Source organism: Hemicordylus capensis, chromosome 5, assembly GCF_027244095.1.
Source record: "Hemicordylus capensis ecotype Gifberg chromosome 5, rHemCap1.1.pri, whole genome shotgun sequence".
In the NCBI taxonomy this organism is placed as follows: Eukaryota; Metazoa; Chordata; class Lepidosauria; order Squamata; family Cordylidae; genus Hemicordylus; species Hemicordylus capensis.
This window is the reverse complement of record NC_069661.1, coordinates 18,430,600-18,454,442: the sequence shown is the minus strand read 5'-3', so window position 1 is coordinate 18,454,442 and position 23,843 is coordinate 18,430,600. Positions and strand designations below refer to the sequence as shown.

At 46.0% G+C, this 23,843-nt stretch overlaps 1 protein-coding gene across 14 annotated transcripts in view; it reads left to right on the top strand.

Moving 5' to 3' along the window:
* The window catches only part of SEC31A (SEC31 homolog A, COPII coat complex component), a 97,736-nt gene that overhangs the window by 10,010 nt on the left and 63,883 nt on the right, over positions 1-23,843 (top strand). For 2 of the 14 annotated variants that reach the window (XM_053252143.1, XM_053252148.1), the window contains exons 1-3: positions 6,144-6,629; positions 19,450-19,532; positions 21,888-22,011. In XM_053252143.1, the coding sequence (XP_053108118.1) occupies positions 19,454-19,532; positions 21,888-22,011 (203 nt within the window). In that variant the 5' untranslated portion in view covers positions 6,144-6,629; positions 19,450-19,453. Of the gene's footprint in view, positions 1-6,143; positions 6,630-6,823; positions 6,948-11,863; positions 11,887-19,449; positions 19,533-21,887; positions 22,012-23,843 lie in introns of those variants that run through there. The other 12 variants (XM_053252147.1, XM_053252146.1, XM_053252136.1 and 9 more) reach the window with 11 other exon arrangements.

The following is a 23,843-nucleotide window of genomic DNA, read 5'->3' as shown; positions in this document are numbered from 1 at the left end:
GGGAGGCGTGGAAGGAAGGGCTGGTTCCCAGAGCCTTTTCCCCCCCCTGCTATGGAAAAATGAGCAACTCCTGCTTTTTGATCTTTGGATTCTGCCTCTTTGCAGAGCTTGACTGTGGATCTGTAGGTTGTACTCAATGCTATTTAAGAACATCTCACAAGAGTTCTGCCATGAAGTTCCTCGGCATCCACACCCCAAAATAAGTGACAGAACACAGGAAACGGGTTAAAATTAGGGCCATAACTTTATTAATAGTTCTAACAGAGAACTACAGGGTAACTCATCCACAGTGCAGCTGCCACACTGAAGTGAGGTGCAGTACCCCCTCCTCTGACCTGGTGACCAAGGGCCTACACTATTTAGCAGCACTGCTTCCAATGTCAGCCAGATTAAACACTCCTTCCAGCGTTTCAGTACAGAGTAGGCGAAAATCTAGCCAGGCCTATCTGGGTGGATGGGGGAAATTCCTACTAGGCCCTAAATGGTGACCGGCTAATCCCACACTGCGGTCTAGGGGGTGAGCAGATGCCAAGGTGTTCCTGCAGGTGGTCAATGGAGGAAGGGATTGCTTTTATGAGTGGACCCTCTGTGCCACCCCGCCACCCCCATGACTGAGGATGCAGCCTCAGCATGGGCCACTGTGGGGTCCAGCGTTGTTTCTTGCTGCAGCCCCCTCCTCGTCCTTGTCTTCTGCAGCACTTCCCCCAAATCCAGTCCCAGGACCTCCTGCTGACTGCCACCTTCCTCTGCTTTGTCCTTCAGTCAACAGTGTGCACATTTTCCATCTATTTGACATGGAATGTGGAGAGAGATTAACAGAGACTCTAGAACCTAGCTTCTTCTCACCAAAACCCTTGGCACAGGAGCCAAGAGACTGCACCCAAATGGGCCAATACCCATTTGGATCCTGCCTCTATCAGGCAAACTGCAGTGGCTCAGCCTTCCCATCTGCAAAAGGGACACAATACACCCCTCCCTAGAGGGCTGTTTGACAGAATGCAACAAAAGACAATCCTCAAGACAATCAAAAGACAATTCTCCCAGCAATTTGCCATGGGCCTCAGGATCATCTGGGAGAGTCCTTTCTGCTTATGTTTGACTGGGTTTGAAGATGCTGGCACAGATGAGCAGCCAAAGTGCCTACTCTGATAACAGCTGGTCTCAGGGCCTGCCTCACCTTGGTCTTGGGCACCATCTCTGGTCTCCTTTTAGGAAGCAGAGTCCAAAATGCCCTCAGCACAGAACAGAGCCATGGGGAGAAAGCGAACCCTCTTCCCCCCTTTATTTAGTCCACCTCGAGGCTCCAGGGATGCTATCAATGCTCTTGCGTGGGCAGACTACCACAGGCATCCTTAGAGATATTCCTTGGCACATATCAGGAGTGTAGCATCACAGCCCAGCTGTACTTGCCCCACAATCCACAGTACAAAGAGTCCCTAAGCATGTAGTACACCGCTCTGGGCTCCTTGGAGGAAGAGCGGAATATAAATGTAATAATAATAATAATAATAATAATGAATAAAAATAATAGCTTTTGGCTTAAACACCTAACAAGCCTTCATAAACAACTATCAAAACAGTTCAATCACATTTTGCAAGCAGGTGATATTGAACAATGGCTAACAACTGGGAAAACTCATCTCATCATGAAAGACCCAGCAAAAGGTGCAGTTCCAAGTAATTATAGACCGATAACCTGTCTGCCAACCATGTTCAAATTATTAACTGGAATAATAGCAAATGAAGTGATGCAACACTTATTAACTAACAAACAGCTTCCAGTTGAACAGAAAGGAAATTGCCCGAACACCAGAGGCACAAAAGACCAGCTGCTGACTGACAAAATGATTTTAGAAAATTGCAAGAGAAGAAAAACAAATCTAAGTGTTGCATGGATTGACTACAAGAAAGCCTTCGATTCATTGCCTCACACAGGGATACTAAAATGTTTAGAAACAACTGGTGTCAGCAAAAACATTCAGATATTTATAAAAAAAGCAATGAGCATGTGGAGTACACAGTTAACATTCAATGGCGAGACACTTGGACAGGTTAGCATTAGAAGAGGCATTTTCCAAGGGGACTCACTATCCCCTCTGTTGTTTGTAATCGCCATGACCCCACTTTCACAAATACTAAACAAAACAGGCCTCGGATACCAAACATCTAAAACATCAAGTAAAATCAACCATCTGCTGTACATGGACGATCTGAAGTTGTATGGAAAGTCCCAGTCAGAAATTGAATCACTGCTAAACACTGTCCATATATTCAGTAGCGATATAGCAAAGGAGTTTGGACTAGACAAGTGTGCTGCATTAATAATGAACAAAGGAAAAATAAGAAAAACAGAAGGAATAGAACTGCCCAATGGAAGCAAGATCAAGAACCTGGAAGAGAAAGAACATTACAAATACTTGGGCATTCTCCAGGCTGATAACATCGCACACACTGAAGTTAAAAGAAAAATTGGCAGTGAATACATCAGGAGAGTTAGAAAAATCCTCAAGTCCAAACTCAATGGCGAGAACACCATACAAGCCATAAACACCTGGGCTATACCTGTTATCAGATACAGTGCAGGAATAATAGACTGGACCCAGGGAGAGCTAGAGACGCTAGATCGTAAGACCAGGAAAATCATGACCATCAATCATGCTCTGCACCCCCGCAGTGATGTCGATAGGCTATACCTCCCTCGCAGCTCAGGTGGAAGAGGAATGCTGCAAGTTCATCAAACAGTAGAGGAGGAGAAAAGAGGCCTTGAAGAATATATCAAGGACAGTGAAGAAGATGCACTTCAAATGGTCAAGAACACGAAACTATTCAACACCAATGAAACAAAGCAGGCCTACAAGAAAGAACAAGTCAAGAACCAAGCAGAAAAATTGAAAAATAAGCCACTGCATGGTCAATATTTGCACAATATAAGTGGAAAATCAGACATCACCAAGACCTGGCAATGGCTTAAGAATGGCAACTTGAAGAAAGAAACAGAGGGTTTAATACTGGCTGCAGAAGAACAGGCACTAAGAACAAATGCAATAAGAGCAAAAGTCAAAAAATCAACCACAAACAGCAAGTGCCACCTTTGTAAAAAAGCAGAGGAAACCATGGACCACCTAACCAGCTGTTGTAAAAAGATTGCACAGACTGACTACAAACAAAGGCATGACAAAGTAGCAGGAATGATACACTGGAACATCTGCAAAAAATACAAGCTACCTGTAGCCAAACATTGGTGGGACCATAAAATGTGGTAGAAAATGAAGATGTAAAAATATTATGGGACTTCCGACTACAAACAGACAAACATCTGCCACACAATACACCAGATATAACTGTAGTCGAGAAGAAATTAAAACAAGTCAAAATAATCGACATAGCAATACCAGGGGATAGCAGAATAGAAGAAAAAGAAATAGAAAAAATCACCAAATACAAAGATGTACAAATTGAAATGGAAAGGCTGTGGCAGAAAAAGACCAAAATAATCCCAGTGGTAATTGGCGCCCTGGGTACAGTTCCAAAAGACCTTGAAGAGCACCTCAACACTATAGGGGCCACAGAAATCACCATCAGCCAATTACAAAAAGCAGCTTTACTGGGAACAGCCTATATTTTGCGACGATATCTATAATAACCCACAGTATTGATGATAAAATTCAGCCATCCCAGGTCCTTGGGAAGGACTTGATGTCTGGATAAAACAAACCTGTCAATAACACCTGTCTGACTGTGTAAAATAATAATAATAATATTTCCCCAACAGAATTCAGTGATGAATAGCACCTTTTTTCTGCAAGAGAAACCCGCCTTCTCCACATCAATGCCCTCTCCATAACTGGGAGAGCCACTGTGGCATGTTGACAAAGAGATTGTACTACCCAACTGGAAGTCCCTACTTTGAATCTTACCTCTGCCACAGGATTCACAAGGGGACCTCAGGCAAACCCCAATGTCTCAATCTTCCTCTTTGTGATATGGGGCCAGTAAGACTCACCTACCCTACAGGGCTGTTGTACAAGTTACAAGAAGACACAACTACTGGGATTCTCCATTGCCTCCCAACAATTCACCAGGGACCCAGAGCATCTCCTCACCTCTACCCTTTTCCTCTTCCCACTTCTCATCCTGGGAACATTTACTTCCAGTTTTTAAAATATTTCCCCAAGTCTTTTTAGTTTCCCCCACAACAGATCCAGTGTCCTGCCTTCACTAGGTTATGCAGTGTTCAGTCAGCAACTCACAGCATAGGCCCAGCTCAGGTAAGGCTGCTCATCCAGGTGGAGGTCAGGCTTGAGAGGATAACATGAGGTCTTTGTGCTCTGTTGCACTGGAGGATTATTGATTATTGATCTGGCGAATGTCGGGAGTGGTGCTGCTAAAAGTGTATCCCCTCCTTGGTCACTATGGCAAGTCAGAGGGAGGGGTACAGTGCCTCACCCCATTCGTGGCTTAGCTGCACTGCAGTTCTGTTAAAACTCGTTAATATAATGCCTTCCAGGCTGCACACTTCCATAACACTTGTGGGGGGGGGCTCCATAAAAATTAGCATAACCACCCCAAGGGGCACATTCTGGTCTGCCAAAGAGAAGAGAGGAACTCCAGGGGTTCCAAATCCAAATGCACTCCATTTCATTCTGCATTGAGGATTTCGAACACACACCTCCCAAATAACTAAATTATGTCCCACATGAAGTGTAGCAGCCGCTGCGTTTTATACGAGATGCAATTTTAAGAGAGGAACTCCAACTAGCTAAAAGACGGTTCTTGTTGGCTCATAATATTAGGATCGGTAGTTGCTCCCTCGCTGCGAGCAGTAACATATGAGACATCAAGTCTTCTACATCAAGGACTGCGGGTGGTTTCCAGGGTTGGAGCATAAGCCTCCATTCTCTCTTCTTCCTCGTCTTATTTCTTTTCAATAAACAGTCCAGCACTTCATTAAACTTAGCAGGCCCAATTGCACCAGCAGGTTTCCAGGGTACAATTCCTGTGTGTCCAGCTGTGCATTAGAATCAGGGCTGCACAACTCAATCAATCAATTTATTTATTTATTTAGGTCACAGATCAATTCAATAAGATAAAAACAAACAAATAAATAAAATAGGATAAAAACAGCAATAAAAGTTCATTACACCATGTGAGTCCGCATTTGACATATTATATAGCAAAATTTAGCCACCATATATACAACATCAGATTTTGGATTGGTAAGCAAGTAATTTAAATAAAATTCATCTTGATGACCAGGGGAATTATTCAAAAGCGGGGCTATTAATTTAAATCTTACTTCTCTATAATAATCGCAATACAACAGGACATGCGCGGTTGTTTCAATATGGCCAGATCCATATGGACACACTCTAGATACACTTGACGTGCCTGCGAATCTTCCAAATAGGACCGCTGTAGGCAGAGGGCTGCACAACTCAAACGCCCTAGTGGGCTGAAACCATCCACAACTTGGCGTGCAGGGGCCGAGGTCAATTTTTAGCACATTACATTGGAATTAAAAATATTATTTGCTACTTCTGGCTCCCTGCTAACTGGGCAAAGAGGCACCTTTTACCATGGTGATTCTCTTTATTTAGCAGGGGGAGAGTAACTGGCCCTATCCACCCCCAGCACAGTACTTCCAGTGACTGTTGCTGGTGTGTGTCTTATATTTCTTTTTAGAATGTGAGCCCTTTGGGGACAGGGAGCCATCTTATTTGTTTGTTATTTCTCTTTGTAAACCACCCTGAGCCATCTTTGGAAGGGCGGTATAGAAATTGAATTATTATTTATTATTATTATTATTATTATTATTATCATCATCATCATCATCTATTCCCTGCCAATGGACCCAAGAATAGTGGCCAGAAAATAGGTCCTGTCCCCGGGGCCCTGCTCAATCAGTGGGGGCCCTGGGGCACATGTCAGCCCCAAACAAATGCCAAATCCTCTCCCTAAACTGTCATTGCATTCAGGCTGCAATCCTAGGCATGAATACATGGGAGTAAACCTTGCTGGGAACACCATGGAACATATTTATGAGAAAACATGCATAGGATGCTGCTATAAGGCAGCTTCCAGCTCCTGTGTTGCTGCTGCATACCTGGGGGGGAGGGGCAGGAAAATAGTCCCTGCGGCCTGCGGGCCGAATCCGGCCCCCTGGCCTTATGTTGTGCAGGCCTGGACGAAACCAACCAAGGGTGAGGAAATGCACTTTGCACATGTTCAGAGGTACAAGCCTGCTTCCAGCTTCAGTGTAATGGCTTGTCGCGGCTGAGCGAAGCCAAGCCCACAAGTTCACACAGGGCTTTACCAGTGCGATCTCCCCGGGATCTCTGCGACTGCGAAGCCCACCCAGCGCAGCCCACCCGGGCAATTTTTGCCTCCGAGGGAGGCTGCGTGGCGCGGGCGGACGGGCCCTCCGCCCTGCCCCAGTGGCCAGCGAGCGAGGAGGCAGGCGGGCGTCAGTTTGTGCCGGAAGCCGGCGGGATGGAGGCGGCGCTCCGGCTGCCACGTTGAAGCGGAACGTGGGCTCTGGGAGAGAGCGAGGAGGAGCTGCCGGTGGAGGAGGCCGCAGCTGAGCCCTTCCTTTCCTGGAGGGGGTGACCGACGGGAGCCACCCCAAGCAGGTGAGGACTCGAGGAGGGAGGCAGGAGAGGCCAGGGGCAAGCGCCACACGTCTGGACACACATGGGAGCAATAATAAGGATAATAATACTGCCGCCGCCCCCTCGTTGCACTCCCAATGCTCGTCAAGGCCGCTTCTCTTTATAAGGTTGGGAGGTGGGATGTCTCCCCCCCCCCACTAGGCTGGGCTCTTGCTCCCCCGGCTCTCCCCACTCTCCTGCATGATCCCTGTCCTGCGAATGTCTACTCCGCAGTCAGCCCCACCGACTTCTGTGAGGCTGCAATCCAAACTGGAGTGAAAGGGCTGAGAAGTCAGAAAGGTGGTGTGTGTGTGTGTGTCTTTAATATTGTGATTTTGCAGAAGTGGGGGACGGCCGGCCGGGGCTTGCACCTAAGGCCAGCCAGTTCATGTGCTGACCAGGGCCTTTCCTCTCCCGCCGCCCCACTTGTTATAAGAAGTGGGAGCTCGGGTCAGGGAGTGTCCCCTAGTTTGGACCTGGTCGCCTCTTGCTGTAATGCAGCCCCCTTTGTTCCATTGAGTTGGCGGCTGGCTGAGTTGCTCAGTCCCGGTAAGGAAGTTGTGTAGAGAGAGAGTGAGGAGGAGGAAGAAAGCTTCCAAGCCCTTGGGATCAACCAGGTCCACTCGTTGTAAACCTTGGTTTGTTAGGATCTGTGCACTCGATAAGTGTGCTCGCAGTTTGGGAGTAGCGGGGAGATATGCTTCCATGTTAATGATGCTATATAGGTAAAATCATATTGTATATGCTTCAGTCTATAAACCTGGAGCTCCCTAACTAGTTTCATGCTTGCACATATTAAAGTGGATTAGAATCTCCACTTGAACCCTTTAATGATATATTAAAAGGTTGGACAAGTGTAATGTCCCTTACTCCTGATTGTGAGTCCAGGGGCAGGGTGGTTAAGGGGTAAACCATGTCTTTTAATAGCTGTTGCGGCCTGTAAACAACTTCTAGACCTTTCACAACCTGCCATGAAATATTTGCCCTGGCTGGGTTTGATTTGTGTATTAAAATGGCTTGGAGATTCTGAATTGTATTTGCAAGGCATGGGCTGGTGTCCTTTTCTATGACTTATGCACAAAATTGCACTTTTGCTTAGAAGTATTCATAATAACCTTAATTCATAATAACCTTAATTCATAATAACCTTAATTCATAATAACCTTAATTCATAATAACCTTAATTCATAATAACCTTAATTCATAATAACCTTGAGTGCACATCAAAGATCACAATGCAAATAGTTTACCCTTCATCATCATTTAGCTATCTTTTAGCCATTGTCTCGGACTCATCAGAATGGCTAATATGTTAAAATGCTGGTTTTTCTGCCTCCCTTCTTTCAGTGGGGTACTTGACAGGAAAACCTTAACAGGAAAAACTGGCTTGTTAAGTAGTTTGTCATTTTAGATTAACAGTGTTAGTTTGGATTAATAAACAAGGTCACATCTTTGAATTCTGTGTTAATGTGGCACTGGTCCTGTATTCAGAGTTGCTAACGTGGGTTAGAATTTGCATTCCACATGCAAACTTTTATAAAAGTGGGTGGGAATAAACTAATCCCTTTCATCAGTCTGAGAAAGGGAAGAGTGTTTTAAGGAGGAGAAAGTCAACATTAAGTGATCTTGATTATGGAGCCTTTTGTGCCTATTATTCTCTCTGAATGAGACATGGCATGTTCTGTGTGAGTATCAAAGGTTTCAGTGCTGTTGGTTGAGTAATGATTGGTTCTCTGTGGAGCTGGGCTACGTGGAAGGTATGAGCTCTCCTATAATATCCCCAGGCCTAAGGACTCAAGACTTTCCAAGTACATTAATGCAAAAACTTGTACCATATGATTTCTGAGTTCTTTGGTGGATGTGAAACTTGGGTATGGGTACCCAAGGGTATACCCGCTAGGGTATAAATAGCATAAATGTTTAATACAGGAGATAAAGGTAGGTTTGTGCCGAATAAGGAATAATCCCTATTAAATAATAGTGTTTGTTTACTTGGAAGTAAGTCCCAATGTATTCAGTAGGGCTTACTCCCAGTGGTGAGTGTGCAGCCTAAGTAAGCTTTTACTGTGTGTTGCAAGTTGTATTCCTTGTTTAAAGAAAGTTACTTTGGGCCCAAACTTCTATTTTTAGGTTTGTGTGTGTCTTTTTCTTTACTGTATGGCTAGATTCCTATTGTTTGATCTACTCAGCATTCTTATTTTAGGAAATATTATTTATATGGGGGTTGGATATTAACTGAAACAAAGAAATGCTATGATGTCTGGATTTCCCCCAGAGAATATAAATGGTACAAAATAGGCAAGATTACTTTTATTTTCTCAAATTTTATTAATATATTAGCATAATCAAGCTTTTGAGGAATTCAGCACAACTTCAAAGCTCAATTCTTATTGGAGTCAGAGTTGGGCAAATGTTAGAGATGGCCTTTCCTCTTTTGTGATTTGTGACATGACGAAAAATTTAATACAAGTGTGTTGGAAGTTTGCCTCTAGCTATCCCTTTCCCTTCCCTAGTTTGGAGTGAGAGAGCACCCAAATGCTATCTGTACTTTCGTCACACATGACAGTGTTTTGTGTGTGTGTGTTTAAATATTGGTTGGCTGCTTTAAAAACAACACAACCCCTCAAAGTAGTTAACAGGTAATAGAAAGTGTAACATTAGTATAAAACCAAACACTGCAGCAAAAGATGACACACAGGCCGCACTTCCAAGGCTTAGAAGTCACTACTGCAAAGGCCCTGCTTCTAGCTGCCACCATCCTTACTTGTTGCATGGATGGAACAGAGAGCAGTGTCAGCTGAACCGCTCTCACTTGGCATGTGAACTTGCATAAGGAGAGGCAGTCTTTATGCAAGTTCACCAGCCATGAAGAGCTTCAAAGGTTAATACCACCATCATGAATTGAGCCCAGAAGAAAATTAGTAACCAGTGCAGGGCACCTTCAATATGAGCATGCCTTCCCACACTTGGCAGAAGGCATGCAGCTACATTCTGCACCACTTGGAAGCTTCTGAGTAATCTTCAAGGGCATTCCCACATAGAGCCTATTGCAGTAGTCAAGCATGGAAGTTACAGAAGCATAGAGCAGCACAGCAAACTCCAGGCTGTTTAGAAGGGGGAAGAGCCTTTGTACCAAACGTAGAACTGAAAAAAGTACTTCTAGCAGCAGCTCTAGCCGGCTTCTCAGCTACCGGGTCAGGTACTAGGCTCTTTACCTGCTCAGGTAGTGTAACAGTGACTCCAGTTATCATAGGCTTGTTTCCTCCAGGCTAAAGATGTTCCTCACTAACATCGCCTCCATCTTGTCTGGATTCACTTTCAGTGAGTGCACCTCTTGCATTTGACCTCAGCTTCCAAGTGCTGGTGCAGGACAGATGGCTGCTACTGAATGTTAGAGAAATATAGAATCGAGTATTATCAACATATTGATGACAACCAATTCCAAAATGAAGGACAATCTAATTCAGAAGGTTTCATACAGACAGTAATAGTGGAGATGGCCAACCCCTGTGCACCCTATGTAGCCAGCCCTAGGTGACTTCACATCTCCAATTGTGAGCCTCTGGCTTCTACCATTTGCAGTCTTTTTTGTATGGAAGTGCTCTTTGTCAGCATGGAACCCACTTACTCATGGGATTAATTATTGCAAATGTTGATCTGTATTTAGAAATCACTCCCAAGTAGCAATTTCAACTTGGCAAAACTGGTATAGGAGATAGTTTCCTTATTAAGGAAAAGTTGTTGCAGTGACCAGGGGTAGCATCTAAGTTGGTCTAGAACAGGACTCATTCTGGAGCAAGTGTTCCTATTCCAGACGAAGAGCAACTGTGGATATTACCCAAAGTCTTTACATAACACTGATTTTATTTTTTGCAAATTGCTAGAGTAGGGGTGCTCCACCTGAGACTCTCCAGCTGCTGTTGGACTACAACTCCCATAATCCCCAACCACAATAAATAGTGATGGGGGTGATGGGAGTTGTAGTCTGATAAAAACTGGAGAGCCTCATGTTAACCACCCCTACTCTAAAGTCCTGTTGCTATAATACTGTGGCAAGCAAGGGCTTCTGTTTAGAAACGGAAAAAGAGTAAAGTAAAGAAAGGTTAGGAACCTCAGGAGCCCCTTATGCTGGTGCTGGCTGTGATGGGACCACCCAAGTGCAAGTGACTATCAAATGGTACCCAAAGTCTTTTGAGAAATGCTTATGTGAAAGTGTGTGGTCTTCCAGTTTATACTTGTAGCTTGTTTCACATTCTACTGAAAGTTACTGTGGAATAGTCTAGTTTAGTACTGTTAACTAAAGCATTGAAGGGGAAGCTGTGGTTAGAATAAAATTCTGGGCACTTGGCATTCAGATGAAGGGCCACGTTGCTCTTTTATAGACAAGTAGGTGGTGGCTTATTTGACTTCTAATCAGTAGGAATTCCAATTTTATTTTTATTTTTTGGAGGGGGGAGGAACGGATCCAGGAACTTACAATGGTGTTTTAATATTTTAAATGCATATTATGCTTAGAGGCCACCTTCCAACCATAGTAGCTCCCAAAGTGGTTAAGGGCTGTCTCGTGATGTGGCACCAATCTTGAATTTACCATTTTACTTTCTAGGGAGTTGCACTCGGTCCATCTCTCTGTCTAGGTAAATAGGTTGTCTTGTACTGAGTCAAACCGTTTGTCTACTCTAACTGGCAGTGATTCTCTAGGATTTAGTATATGAGTTTCCCCCATCTTTACTTGGAGATGCAAGGGATTGAACCTCTTCTCCATGCAAAGCAGATGTTCTACCACTGAGCTACGGATATTATGTTTGCAAGCATATCTGGACTTCTCTATATATACCTACAAATGGAAACATCTTAGCTCACTGATTTCCAGCTTGTGGGTCAAAACTCAAAATAGAATAGCAGGCCAGTCTAATATGGATTACAGGGCAAAATCCATCAATTTTATTTATTGATTGATTGATTCTACCAGTTTCTTTTAAGACAGGAGGAAAGAGGGTACATCAGAAAGTTGAAGGCATGGAGAGAGTGAAAGTAGGGGGAAATAGGGTAAAAGTCTGTCCTTTGTAGCAGTTGCTGGAATATGTAACAAGTTAGAAGTGAGAATTCTAAAGCCTTGCTCTTAGCACCGCAGTACCCTCTTCTGGCCACTAGAGGCATGAGGAGTTATGTTAATAGGTCTCTCTTGGTCAGTTAAGAGTCAGAATTGTTCAGTTGTTGAAGATTAGTGCCTGCTTGTGTATGTTGTTCGATCTCTCTCTCTTAAGATATGATTTTTAGTTTTTTGATAAATCTTTATTTGTGTTTTGAACTCAACTTACTGTCTCCAGATAATCTCTTGGGCTAAACTTCTTTACCACCAGAGCATACTCTGCTGTGTGAGGATTTTAATGTTTCTCCTCTCAGGCCCCTCAGCAACTTACCCCTCATTATGTGTGGGTAGGGTATCGCACATCGACTATAATGAAAAAGAGCTTACCATATCAGAGGCAGAAGTCTTGTAGGGACTAGGGATGTGCACAAACCGGTTCGGTGCTCCTTTTCTGGAGCACTGAACTGGTTCGAAAGTCCGGTGTTTGAGCTGGTTTGGAGGAGGGGGTGCTTTAAGGGGCAGGGAGGGTGCCCTTGCCTGCCTTGGTGCTCTCCCCAAAAGCGTGCAGGGCTGCAGCATAACATCTTGCAGCCCCGGTGGGCATCAGCACACAAATGGCTGATGTGTGCGTCAGCCACTTGTGTATTGATGTTCTCCGGGGCTGCAAGAAGGTATGCTGCAGCCCTGCACGCTTTTGGGGAGAGCACTGGCGGGGGGAAAGTGGCAGTGCAGGTAAGGGCACCCTCCCTTCCCCTTAAAGGAACACACACACCCTGCCTCCTGGGAGTGCATGAACTAGTTTGTGCATATCCCTAGTAGGACAAACCCTCATTCTCGGCTGGTGTAGGAGGTCACCCAAGTTTGGGATTACATCCCCCCCACATGCTCCAAAAGGCAGGAAGTAGTCATACTTGAAGATCCTTAACCCAGTGCATGTGGGCGGATCTCCTCAGTTCTACTTCCTGCCTTTGCTCCAGAAGGCTCGCATTACAGCTCTCTGGCTCTGGCTCTATTCTTCACCTGGTATTCTACTACTATTAGTTTTCTCTAGTTACTAAAGAAAAAAGAAAAATAATTAAAAAAAAAATTTCATATCTGTTCTTCCTACTGTCCATTCTGTTATTCGTTACCTCTCCTCTCCTTTTGCTGACCCTTTGGCCGATGTCCGCTAAGAAAACCTTCGGACTCCTGGCCGTTAGGGAGAGATCCGCCCGTCGGTGCCTGTTCCCACCAAAAACTCAGGACTGCGCAAATCCTGTAAGGAAAATGGCGGATGTATCAGATGACCTTGCTGGCGCCAGTAGGCCACAGCGGTCCTCTCTGTCGCCAGATACCGGTGAGGAGACTGGGCACAGTTCATGCCACCAGCCATCTACCATAGCAGGACACAAGTGGCGGCACAAGAAGCGGAGGCATCCTGGCAAGGAGGCCCCGTTGGTGGGAGCCTTGCTCCCCCCCCCAACTCCTTTCCCCAGCAGTTGGGCATGCAGGAGGAGGACTGCCTCAGCAAGCGCTGGGGCTGCACTGAAAGGAACGTCAGCAGGAGTGGCCGCCCCAGAGCCCGTCGGAATCGGACGGGGAGGACGTGGCAGGCGGTGCTGGGCCCGTGGTGCTGGGCCCGTCAGAGCACCCAGAAGGCCATGAACAGCTCCCCCCGGTGAGATCGGGACTTGCTCAGGGGGGTGAGGAGGTGGTCGCAGATGCCCCCTATGTGGCCCCTCCCTTAGGGCCTACTCCTACGGGGAATGTGGGGGTTCCCCCCGATGCTGCCACTGTAAAGGGCTGGATTCAGGAGGCCATTCAAGTCTCACTGGCAGCGGCGCTTAAAGTGCAGAAGCCTGCAAGGCAGGCTGTGACCCATGTGTCGTCCTCAGACTCTCAGGAGGAGACAGTGCCCGCTAAGCAGCCCAGGGTGGCTATACACCAGGACTCTGTGCCCAGGGGTAGGGGGAGGTCTTCAGACGAGTCAGGAGAGGACTCCCCAGATTTATTGTGTCCCGGGGCAGTCAGTCGGAGTCATTGCGGGGCAACCCAGACAAGGGGCCCTCCTCCTCGGAAGAGGGGGAGGTTATTGAGGCCTCTGCAGCAAAGTTACACAGTCAGAGGCTCTCTCTTATGGAGGATTTTTAGCCACTAATTAACCAGGCTATTGCTGCGCTTGATCTGCAGCCAGTTACAGAGGAACAGGTCTCTCCTGTGTCCAAGGGCTCCTTGGTGCTGCCTCAGGCTAAGGTACCGCAGATTAAATTAGTGATGCCTGAGGGCTTTACTAATACCATCAAGGAGGAATGGACGGCTATTGCGACTCCCAGACGTACGTTGGCATTGGTTAGCAAATTGTACAATTTTGAGGAGGAGACTCTGGACTTGCTGAAGGTGCCACTTACGGATGCTCCCTTCGGGGCCCTGCTTAGTAGCGTAGTGGTACCAAAGGATGGGGACTCCTCTTTTAAGGAGCCAGGAGACAGAAAAGCAGAATCTGCACTGCGCAGGGCCCACGAGGTTTCAGCAATGGCCATCAGAGCTGACACCACTGCGTCCTTGGTGTCTAGAGCATCGGTCTTGTTTGTAATGAGTTACCCAATGACCCTCCCGCTGATCAATCTAAGATGCGGTGTAAGCTACTTCGTCTGCAGAGGGCGGCTGCCTTTTCAGTGGATGATACTCTGGACAGTGTTCGATTCTCGGCACGTGCGGTCAGTGCAGGTGTCCTGGCAAGACGCAACATATGCCTGAAATATTGGAAAGTTGATAATGCATCTAGGGCTAATTTAGCTGCTGTTCCCTATGCTGGGGGGAAGCTAATTGGGGATGAGGCCCTGAAAGAGGTCCTCATTGAAACGAAGGATAAGCGCAGGGCTCTGCCATCAGCCCCTAGGAAGGAGGACAAGAGTTTTAATCGTAGACCGACGCAAACCTTCAGGGCATTTATACCTCAGTTTTGTCAGAGGGAGCCTTTTAGGCCTTTTCGATCGCAGTGGAACAGATCCAGAGGTCAAGGCAGGCAAGGGTTCAATCAGCAGAACCATCAGTCTTTCAGAAACCAGCAGCAGGGCCCTAAGCAGCAGTCCTGACTCCCACTCAGGCAAAGTGGGGGCCCACCTTTTGGAAAGAATCCATCAATGACAGGTGGGTTCTTTCCATTATCCTACACGGGTACAAAGTGGAGCTGGCCAGCCCCCCAGGAAACAGATTCCTACTTACCCCAAGATCCGGGAAACCAGAAAAGCACAAGGGGTTGTCCATGGCCATTCAGCATCTGGTGGCTATAGGGGCCATAGAGGAAGTCCCACCTCTTCAGAGAGGCAAGGGCATCTATTCTGTGATTTTTATGGTGCCAAAAAAGGACAGATCGGCCAGGTCAGTTCTCAACCTACGCCCAGTCAACTGCTTTGTGATAAAGAGGAGGTTCAGGATGGAAACCCTTTGTACCATCTCAGAGGCATTGCAGATGGGGGACTACATGGCTTCAGTAGATCTCCAGGAGGCCTATTTGCGCTTCTCCATTCATCCACTCATTCGACATATACTCCGCTTCTGCTACATGGGGAGGCATTATCAGTACAGAGCCCTTCCTTTCGGGCTCTCATCAGCCCCCCAAGTTTTTACAAAGGTTCTAGTCCGCTAGTGGCCACTCTGCGCACCGAGGGAGTCCACCTGTATTGTTACCTCGACAACTTGCTCATCCATGCGAGTTCGGAAGGGGCAGTTTGGTCGGCTCTGTCCAGAACAATGTCTGTGTTATGTGCCCATGGGTTTTTGATAAATGTGGGCAAGAGTCACCTGACGCCCACACAGAGCCTTCGTCATCTGGGCATGGTAATGGACACCTCAGTATGCAAACTGTTTCTGCCACAGGATCGGATGGAGGTCTTATCGTCACTGGCTCATGTGATTGCTTCGAGACCGTGGGCCAGCCTTCTCAGTCTAGCAAGGTTGTTGGGTCTCATGGTGGTGGCTATGGACTCGGTGTCTTGGGTGAGTTTTCATCTACGCCAGTTACAGTGGGCTCTCCTCCCTTACCAGCACAGGATTGCTCTCAAGTGCGACAAGAACATTCCTCTCTCGGTGTCGGACTGTCTTTCTGGCCCTAAAAGCCTTCACGCCCTTGGTGAAGGGAAGGAACATCTTAGTGTGTAGAGACAACATCTCAACCAAGGCACACATAAACAGGCAAGGGGGGACAAGGTCAAGATCTCTTTTCCTTCAGTCTGTGGAGTTGTTGGATTGGGCGGAGAACAACTTAATATCCATTCTAGGCCATCACGTAAACGGAACTTCCAATGTTTGGGCAGATTGGCTAAGTCAGCAGAAGATCCAGCTGGCAGAATGGGGCCTGCACCCTCAAGTATTTTGGTGGCTGACAGCGGCTGGGGTGTCCCCAGATAGACTTGTTCGCATATCCTCAGAATGCCAAGATTCAGAGGTTTTACTCATGTTTTCTGACGTTGGGCGCTATCGGTGCCATGGCCTCCGTTTCTGCTGTATGCATTTCCTCCAGTGCCACTGCTCTCCCGTTGCCTCAGGAAGCTGCGGGGGTCACGGGCATCCCTGATATTGATTGCGCCTTTTTGGCCCAGAGGGCCTTGGTTTTCCGAGATCATCGACTTGGCCGTAGGTCATCCACTCAGATTGCCAGACCATCCAGGTCTGCTGTGTCAAGGTCCGATTTACCATCCTTGCGTTTAGAAAGTTTTCAACCGACAAGATTTACCGATCGACTTGGTGTAGTTTTCTGCGTTGGACAGCAAAGCGCTCCCTGCAGCCGGACAAGTGCAGGTTGAGGGAATTATTGGATTTTCTTCAGGATGGCCTTGCGCTTGGTCTGAAACCCAACACGCTTAAACGCCAGGCGGCGTGCTTGATCCAGATGTTTTTTCCTCATCAACGTTCGTTTCAGGCACGGCACCCTCTTCTACACAAGTTCTTGAGGGGGGCAGCTTTGTTGTCTCCACCGGTCTGCCATCGTTTTCCATCATGGGATTTGCATATTGTTTTGCGGGGTCTGCAGTTTCCACCATTTGAACCACTTTGATCTGTGTCATTGCCGTTTTTGTCCTGGAAGGTGGCCTTTTTAGTAGCTGTAACATCGGCCAGGAGGGTTTCTGAATTTCAGGCTCTGTCAGTTAAGAGTAATTTGTGTATTTTCTCTAAGGTCTCTGTGAGACTTACCCTGGATCCTTCGTTTATCCCTAAGGTAAAGTCTCAGTTTCATCGTGAGGTGGACATTTACTTACCTTCTTTTTGTCCGGGTGCTCATGACCCTGCAGAGAAGGAGTGGCACCGTCTGGATGTCAGGCGGGCGTTGAAGATATATATTGACAGGATGCAGGCCTTTCGTAAGTCATATGCTCTTTTCGTGGCCTTTAAGGCTTTTAAGATGGGATGCAAGGTCTCTACAGCCATTATAGCTCGATGGGTCCGTTCATGCATTACGGTGTTGTATGAAGCCCATAAACTTCTGGTGCCTGGTCGGATTACGGCACACTCAACTACATCTGCAGCCACTTCTGCTGCGTTATCTTCACTGGTGTCCCTTGAAGAGATTTGCAAGGCATCTACTTGGTTGTTGCCTTTTACATTTTCAAGGCATTCCAAGTTGGATGAACATGAAGCTGCCAGAGCAGCATTTGGTCGGAGGGTCCTGCATCGGGTCCTTCCGGGTCGGTAGCTCCAGCTTGGGTATTTTCCCTCCCGTGGTTGGTGCTGTGGTATGTCCCAAGCTTGGGTGACCACCTACACCAGCCAAGAAAGGTACATTGGTATTCACTGTGAAGGTGTCTTCTGGCTGGTGTAGAAGAGGTCACCCAAGCTCCGCCCGGGTTGTGTTAGGCTGGAGCTGATGATCTGGTTGTAGGGGGACAGTTTTTCTGTCTTTCTCTGCATTATTGTTTGTATATTGTTGTATTTTCTCTGTTATGTTTTGTGATTTTCATTCTGTAGCTTGAGCTGTTTTAAGCACTGAGGAGATCCGCCCACATGCACTGGGTTAAGGATCTTCAAGTATGACTACTTCCTGCCTTTTGGAGCATGTGGGGGGATGTAATCCCAAGCTTGGGTGACCTCTTCTACACCAGCCAGAAGACACCTTCACAGTGAGTACCAACGTACCTGTCTCTTCTGGTTGCCTTTATCAACAATCCAGATAGCAAAGCTAGGTCAGCCAGCTTAAAAAATAATAATAATTGAAAAATCAAGTATATTTGTTGTGGAAGTGCCCAGACCTCCATAATTGGTCATTTTCAGTCTTATGTTTAGTAATACCATATTCTTATTATGAGGATTTTTTTTAAACTTGTTGTTCACCACCCTTGGGCCTTAGGAAAGCGGGCAATATAAAAATATGAACAAAGCACTCTGTGTATTCTGGGGGGGGGGGGAGTAAAAACAAAAGACTGCTTCCCATAGTATTAACTCCCCATTACGGAGTAAGGACCAGATCCCTAGGACAAGGGTAGGCAACCTTGACTCTCCAGCTGTTGTTGAACTACAACTCCCAGCATCTTCAGCCACAATAAATTGTGGCTGGAGCTGATGGGAGCTGTAGTTCAACAACAGCTGGAGAGCCAAGGTTGCCTACCCCTGCTCTAGGTACTTAGAGTAATGCACATGAGCCTGTTGATTTCAGGCTACAATAAAGCTGGTCTGTGTGCTAATGTTTTTTGTTACTGAATATTGTGAAGTCTATTTCGACGCTAACATGGACTTTAATCCCCGCCCCCTCCCCCCAGCAACATTATTTTTTGCCTTGAACAGTTTTTAAGAATGAATTAATTTTTAGCCTTCTTTCCAATAGACATATAAGATCACCCAGCATATTGTGTGTGTGTGTGTGTGTGTGTGTCCCTATCAACTTTGCAATGCCTGGACTGATATGAACCAAACTGGGCACAGTTGTAGGGACACCTCAACGGCGTAGTTTGTGATGCCATCCACCCCAGTTCGAGATGGCAGACACGTAAATGTTTTGAGGCACAAGTGGGGTAACTTGTGCACCATCCAACTAATTTGGACCAAATTTTTTACAGCTGTAGGGACACCTCGATGTAGTTTGTGATGATGTCATCCACCCCAATTCAAGATGGCAGACACATGAACGTTTGAGGGGCAAGTGGGCTAACTTGTGGACTGCCTAACTGATTTGAACCAAATTTGGTACAGTTCCAGTACACGAAGACACCTCAATGGCATAGTTTGCAATGATGTCATCCACCCTGATTCAGGATGGTGGACACGTGAACATTTGAGGCACAATTGGGCTTACTAGTGAACCACCTAACCAATTTGAACCAACTTTGCTACAGGTGTAGGAACACACAAGGATGGCTCAAGGGTATAGTTTGTAATGATGTCATCCACCCTGATTCAGGATGGTAAACACGTGAACATTTGAGGTGCAAGTGGGAACCGATTTGGACCAAATTTGGCACTGTTGTAGGGACACCTCAAATGCGTAGTTTGTGATTATGTCATCCACCCCAATTCAAAATGGTGGGCACATGAACGTTTGAGGTACAAGTGGGCTAATTTGTGAATTGCCTAACCGATTTGGACCAAATTTTGTCCAGCTGTAGGGATAGTGAAAGGAAAGAAGGCAGATTAGTTCTTACTAGAACAATTTGCTTTCCTTTTTCCAGCGTGCCAGCCTTATTTTTAGCATTTATTTGGTGGTAATGTTGGTGAATTATAGCATTTCCCCCCTTTTCTTAGCAGGATGAAGCTAAAAGAGATAGATCGTACTGCCATTCAGGCATGGAGTCCAGCCGCTCATCACCCCATTTATTTAGCAGCAGGTAAGTTTCAGAGGAGCCTATAACACTTTATGCAGGTGTGGAGATGTTTTAAACACTTGTAGCTCATGGTAGAAGTAATTTGGGAAATTTCCAGGCATTTGGTCATCTAGAAATGTGATGATAGCATGTATACATCTTAAATATTTATTCAGACCTCTTGCAGGCCTGGCACTTAAGAATTTTTAGTGCTTTTCAAGGCATAATAAAACTCTGTCTCCTGAGTGTCATCATGAGTTGAGGCTTGACGCTTGTAGAAAGCCATGATGTGCTTCTGCTTGCAGATTCCCTCTCCTTCCTTCACATGTGAGAGGAGGAGAGTGAAAGCTGCTCTCACTTTTTACTAATCCACAACTTCCTTTTATGTTCAGATGAGAAACTGGTTTATTCTAACTCTAGTAAAAAAAAATTGATCCTGTTTTGTTTTAACTAACTAGAGTTAGAATAAACCACAGTTCCCTGAGTTCACATGTAATGGGAAATTACAGGTTAGTCTCATGCATGAAGGAAGAAAAGAGGAAAGCGGGAAAGCATCGGCCTGGTTTGCCATGACTTGTTCATAGTAATCTAACTGATGGCTTAGAGCAAGGGTAAGCAACCTTGGCTCTTCAGCTGTTGTTGAACTACAACTCCCATCATCCCTGGCCACAATTTATTATCCCTGGTTTAGAGGATCAGCTGAACTGGTCCTATAATTTGGCACATGCAAAAATAAATAAATAAATAAGTTATTTCCAAGAAAGTGTGTGTGTGTGTGTGTTTTGGTCTGGTTTGTTTGTTTAGTTGACATTTGCCCTTGATGAGGATTGAGCAAATAAGAATTGCCTTACTTGATAAGACCAACAGCTGCCTGGTTCAGCACTCTCAGCAGCAGCCAGTCAGATACCTCTGGATTCTCTCAAACAGGGGCCTATTGTTTCCCCACCAGCAGCTAGTATTCAGAGATAGACCATCACTGTACATGGAGATTCCACATGACTTTCATGGCCAAAAGCCATTGATAGAATCTTTCCTCAAGCCTTGGTTTTAAAACTCGCTATCGGAAGGTACAGTAGAATGTGCTACTTTATTTCACAGCTTCTCTAAGTTTGTATATAGTGGCTGCTAGGGTTGTGCAGAATGTTTTGTGGTTGGAACGTTCCGCCTCAAAACAGGCTGTTTTGAGTGTTCCAAGTTCAACACAGAACATCCATAAAAGGGAGTGGTGGGGGGGGGCACCGTGTCGAGCTCAGAATGGAATGACCTGTTCCAACGTGGAACATTCCGACCCATTCTGAGTGCCATTTTGGAATCCAAAATGGTGCTCGGAATGGGTTAAAACATTCTGATGGAACAGGGTCATTCTACTAGAACAACTGGCTCAACCAGTGGTTCCGACAGAACATTATGTGCATTTTGTGTTCCGTTCCAAGTTCTGAATGGAACACAAAATGTGTTTCTTGCACACCCCCAGTGGTGGCTGGTGGCCTTTGGGGCAGAGGGTGGAGAAGAAGTCAGAGTATACCTTTTAAAAGTTGGTAAAAATCTCCTTCTGCCTGGCATCCTGTGTGACCGATCTTCAGCCCCACTATGTGCCTTGCCCCCGCCGCTCAACCAGCCAATGCATATGCCTGGTGGCCATTTGTGGGGTCACTGAGCTGACCAGTGTTCGCTCTAAGGCATGCGCATGTGTTCATGCTTAAAAGCTTTTTGATGTCCACTCATTAATTTTAGATCCCACTCAGGTTGAATCAGGAAGGCCCCATTCTGAACGCACGTGCGCACATACTGTCTTGATACTGCCACTCAGAACAAAATTCATTCCTTACACAGATGAAAAAAGAACACTGGAGCTGACCCTTCAAATGGCCACTCAGCATGGACATCAGTTATCTGAGCAGTGGGTGTGGGGCTCCTGGCCACGTGGGGTATCAGAGGGGAGGTGTTTTTTAAAGGTATGCTCTGCCTTCCACTTTGCGTTTCCTGCCCCAGCAGCAACCAGCCACCACTAGCTGTATATCATACAACCATTATCAAGAGCAAGAATTTCATTTAACTGAGCCAGTGGTTTCTCTGCTTTCCAAAATAGACCATTGTCCAGCTTTGCCCTTCAGAATCATGCGGTAAAGTACATTAAACATTTTTTTTCTGGTGTGATTACCAAGATCAATTGAGAGAGAGGTTTTGTAAGTGTGTGGTAAAGTTCCCAATGGCAAAGATATTCAAAACCTGGTGATTTTTTTTTAAAATTGCTAAAAAAAAAAAAATTAGCTTCCCCCCACCCCTGGTTAAACGTACTGAAATGTTTCGGCATTTGAAAGTAAATTTTTTTTACAGTAGGTATTGGTAACTGGTAAGCAATTGTATGTTTCTGTACAGGCACATCTGCTCAGCAGCTGGATGCAACATTCAGTACCAGTGCTTCCTTGGAAATATTTGAACTGGACTTGACGGACCCATCGCTGGAGATGAAGTCCTGTGCCACTTTCTCCTCCACTCATAGGTATATATTCAACATTTAAAATCGTTGACCCACTTACAATAATTGCAGTACACAGGGGTCCAGTTCAGACAACTGAGCAAACCGTGGTTTGTTGGGTCGTGAATATGACTGCTAGCCCTTCCTGAGCCTGCACGTTCCTTTTCCTTACTTCCCGAGCTCCAGTGTGAAACTGTGAAAAGAATACTGGGGTCTGTTAAACCACAGCTCTGCAGCTCAACTGAACCCCCGAGCTGCTGTGATCTCTGGCTTGTAAATCACAGTTAAACAATATCATGGTTTGTACATTGTGGTTAAACAGCGTCATGTTCAGATAACTCGCAGCGCTGTGGTCTAACAAATCACAGTTCTCTCAGCATGTGAGCAAAGGAGTTCTGTATGTTGCCTGCACCCAGCCTCAAGGACCCACACATGCATGCATGAGAGAGAGCACTTAGCTCTGTTGCCACCCCAAGCCAGGTGTACAACTCTGCACAAATTGGCAAAGGAGGGGTCTCCATGGTGGCCCAGATGTGCACCTTATCTTTACCCAGACAAGGCAGAGAGTCCTGCCAAAGAAAGCTGTGCCAGAAGGAGGCTTCCTGGACCAGTGGTGCGAGGAAGAAGAAAAAAGCTAGAAAGAGCAGTGTACTCTCATCCCTAGGTTGGATCCAGAGTAAGCGGAATGCATTGCTCTGGTTACTGCTTCTTCCCTCTCAGCTCCCTGACCTCATAAGCACAGCAGACATGCAGCAGGGACTAAATAGGGCTGGGCCAATGTGGCCCTCCAGATGCTGATGAACTACAACTGCCATCATCCCCAGCCACAAAATAATATCCTTAGGCTAAGTTTGCTCAGCCCTGGGCTGTAGGGTGCTCCTATCATTGGAGTGTCGTCTCTTGCAAAGATGTGCCGGTGTTGCCATCCCTGCTTAGAAACAGTGGCTTGTGGCTTTTGCTTGGTAAGGTGATTCTGAATTCTTTCCAGATTGTTGCTGTTTGCCTCTCAGCAAGAACTAGTATTGTCCTTCCTGTACATTTACCTAGCAGGGAGAATTCTGCCTGTTGACCTCTTTAGTGGCACTTGCAGTAAGCTCATAGCAGCAGCTATTCATGACAAAGCAGTTTTGACAATATCAAGGAAAGCAAGTGATGCTCCTTCTCGTGTGCTGAAGGAGGTGAAAACTTTCCATTGACATTGGAATGAGTCCATGAATGTTTCATCGCAGATTCAATGTCAACAGGAGACATTGTGCTTCCGCTGACCGTGTATGTTGTCATTGGAGGCGCCTGGCTTGCTTGGGCTGCGTTCGATTGAATTATTTTTACCGACATAAGTAGGACAAGCTTCTTGTCTCTCAAAATCCTAAGCCAAATGCAATATATGCAGAACTTACAACAATCTAAGCATCTTAAAATGGAAGGTCTACTGCCTTGTTTAATCATTCACAACCATCCTCAGAATTACATCCCAGAACATCTCTGTAGTGCTTCCTCTCATGTCCTTCAAAACTCTTCTTAAAATCTTTTCCCACAAACCCTTTGATGCAACCTTTTACCCTACTGCTGTTTTCCCCCAGCCTTGAATCCCCAGATGTTTTTGGACTACAATTCCCTTCATCCCTAGCCACAATGGCCTTCAGCCAAGAACAATGGGGGTTGTTGTCCAGCACCACCCAGGGACCCAAGGTTGAGAACTCCTGCCCTACTCTAACTAAACTTTGAAATAATATCATATGATTGTAAGCCCCTCAGGGCAAGGTCCTGATTCTTTGAAGTGCCACATACATGTATGGAGCTATGTACGTATTAATAACTTTGCAGGGTAGGCCTGACTGGGTGACTTGCCTATTTAG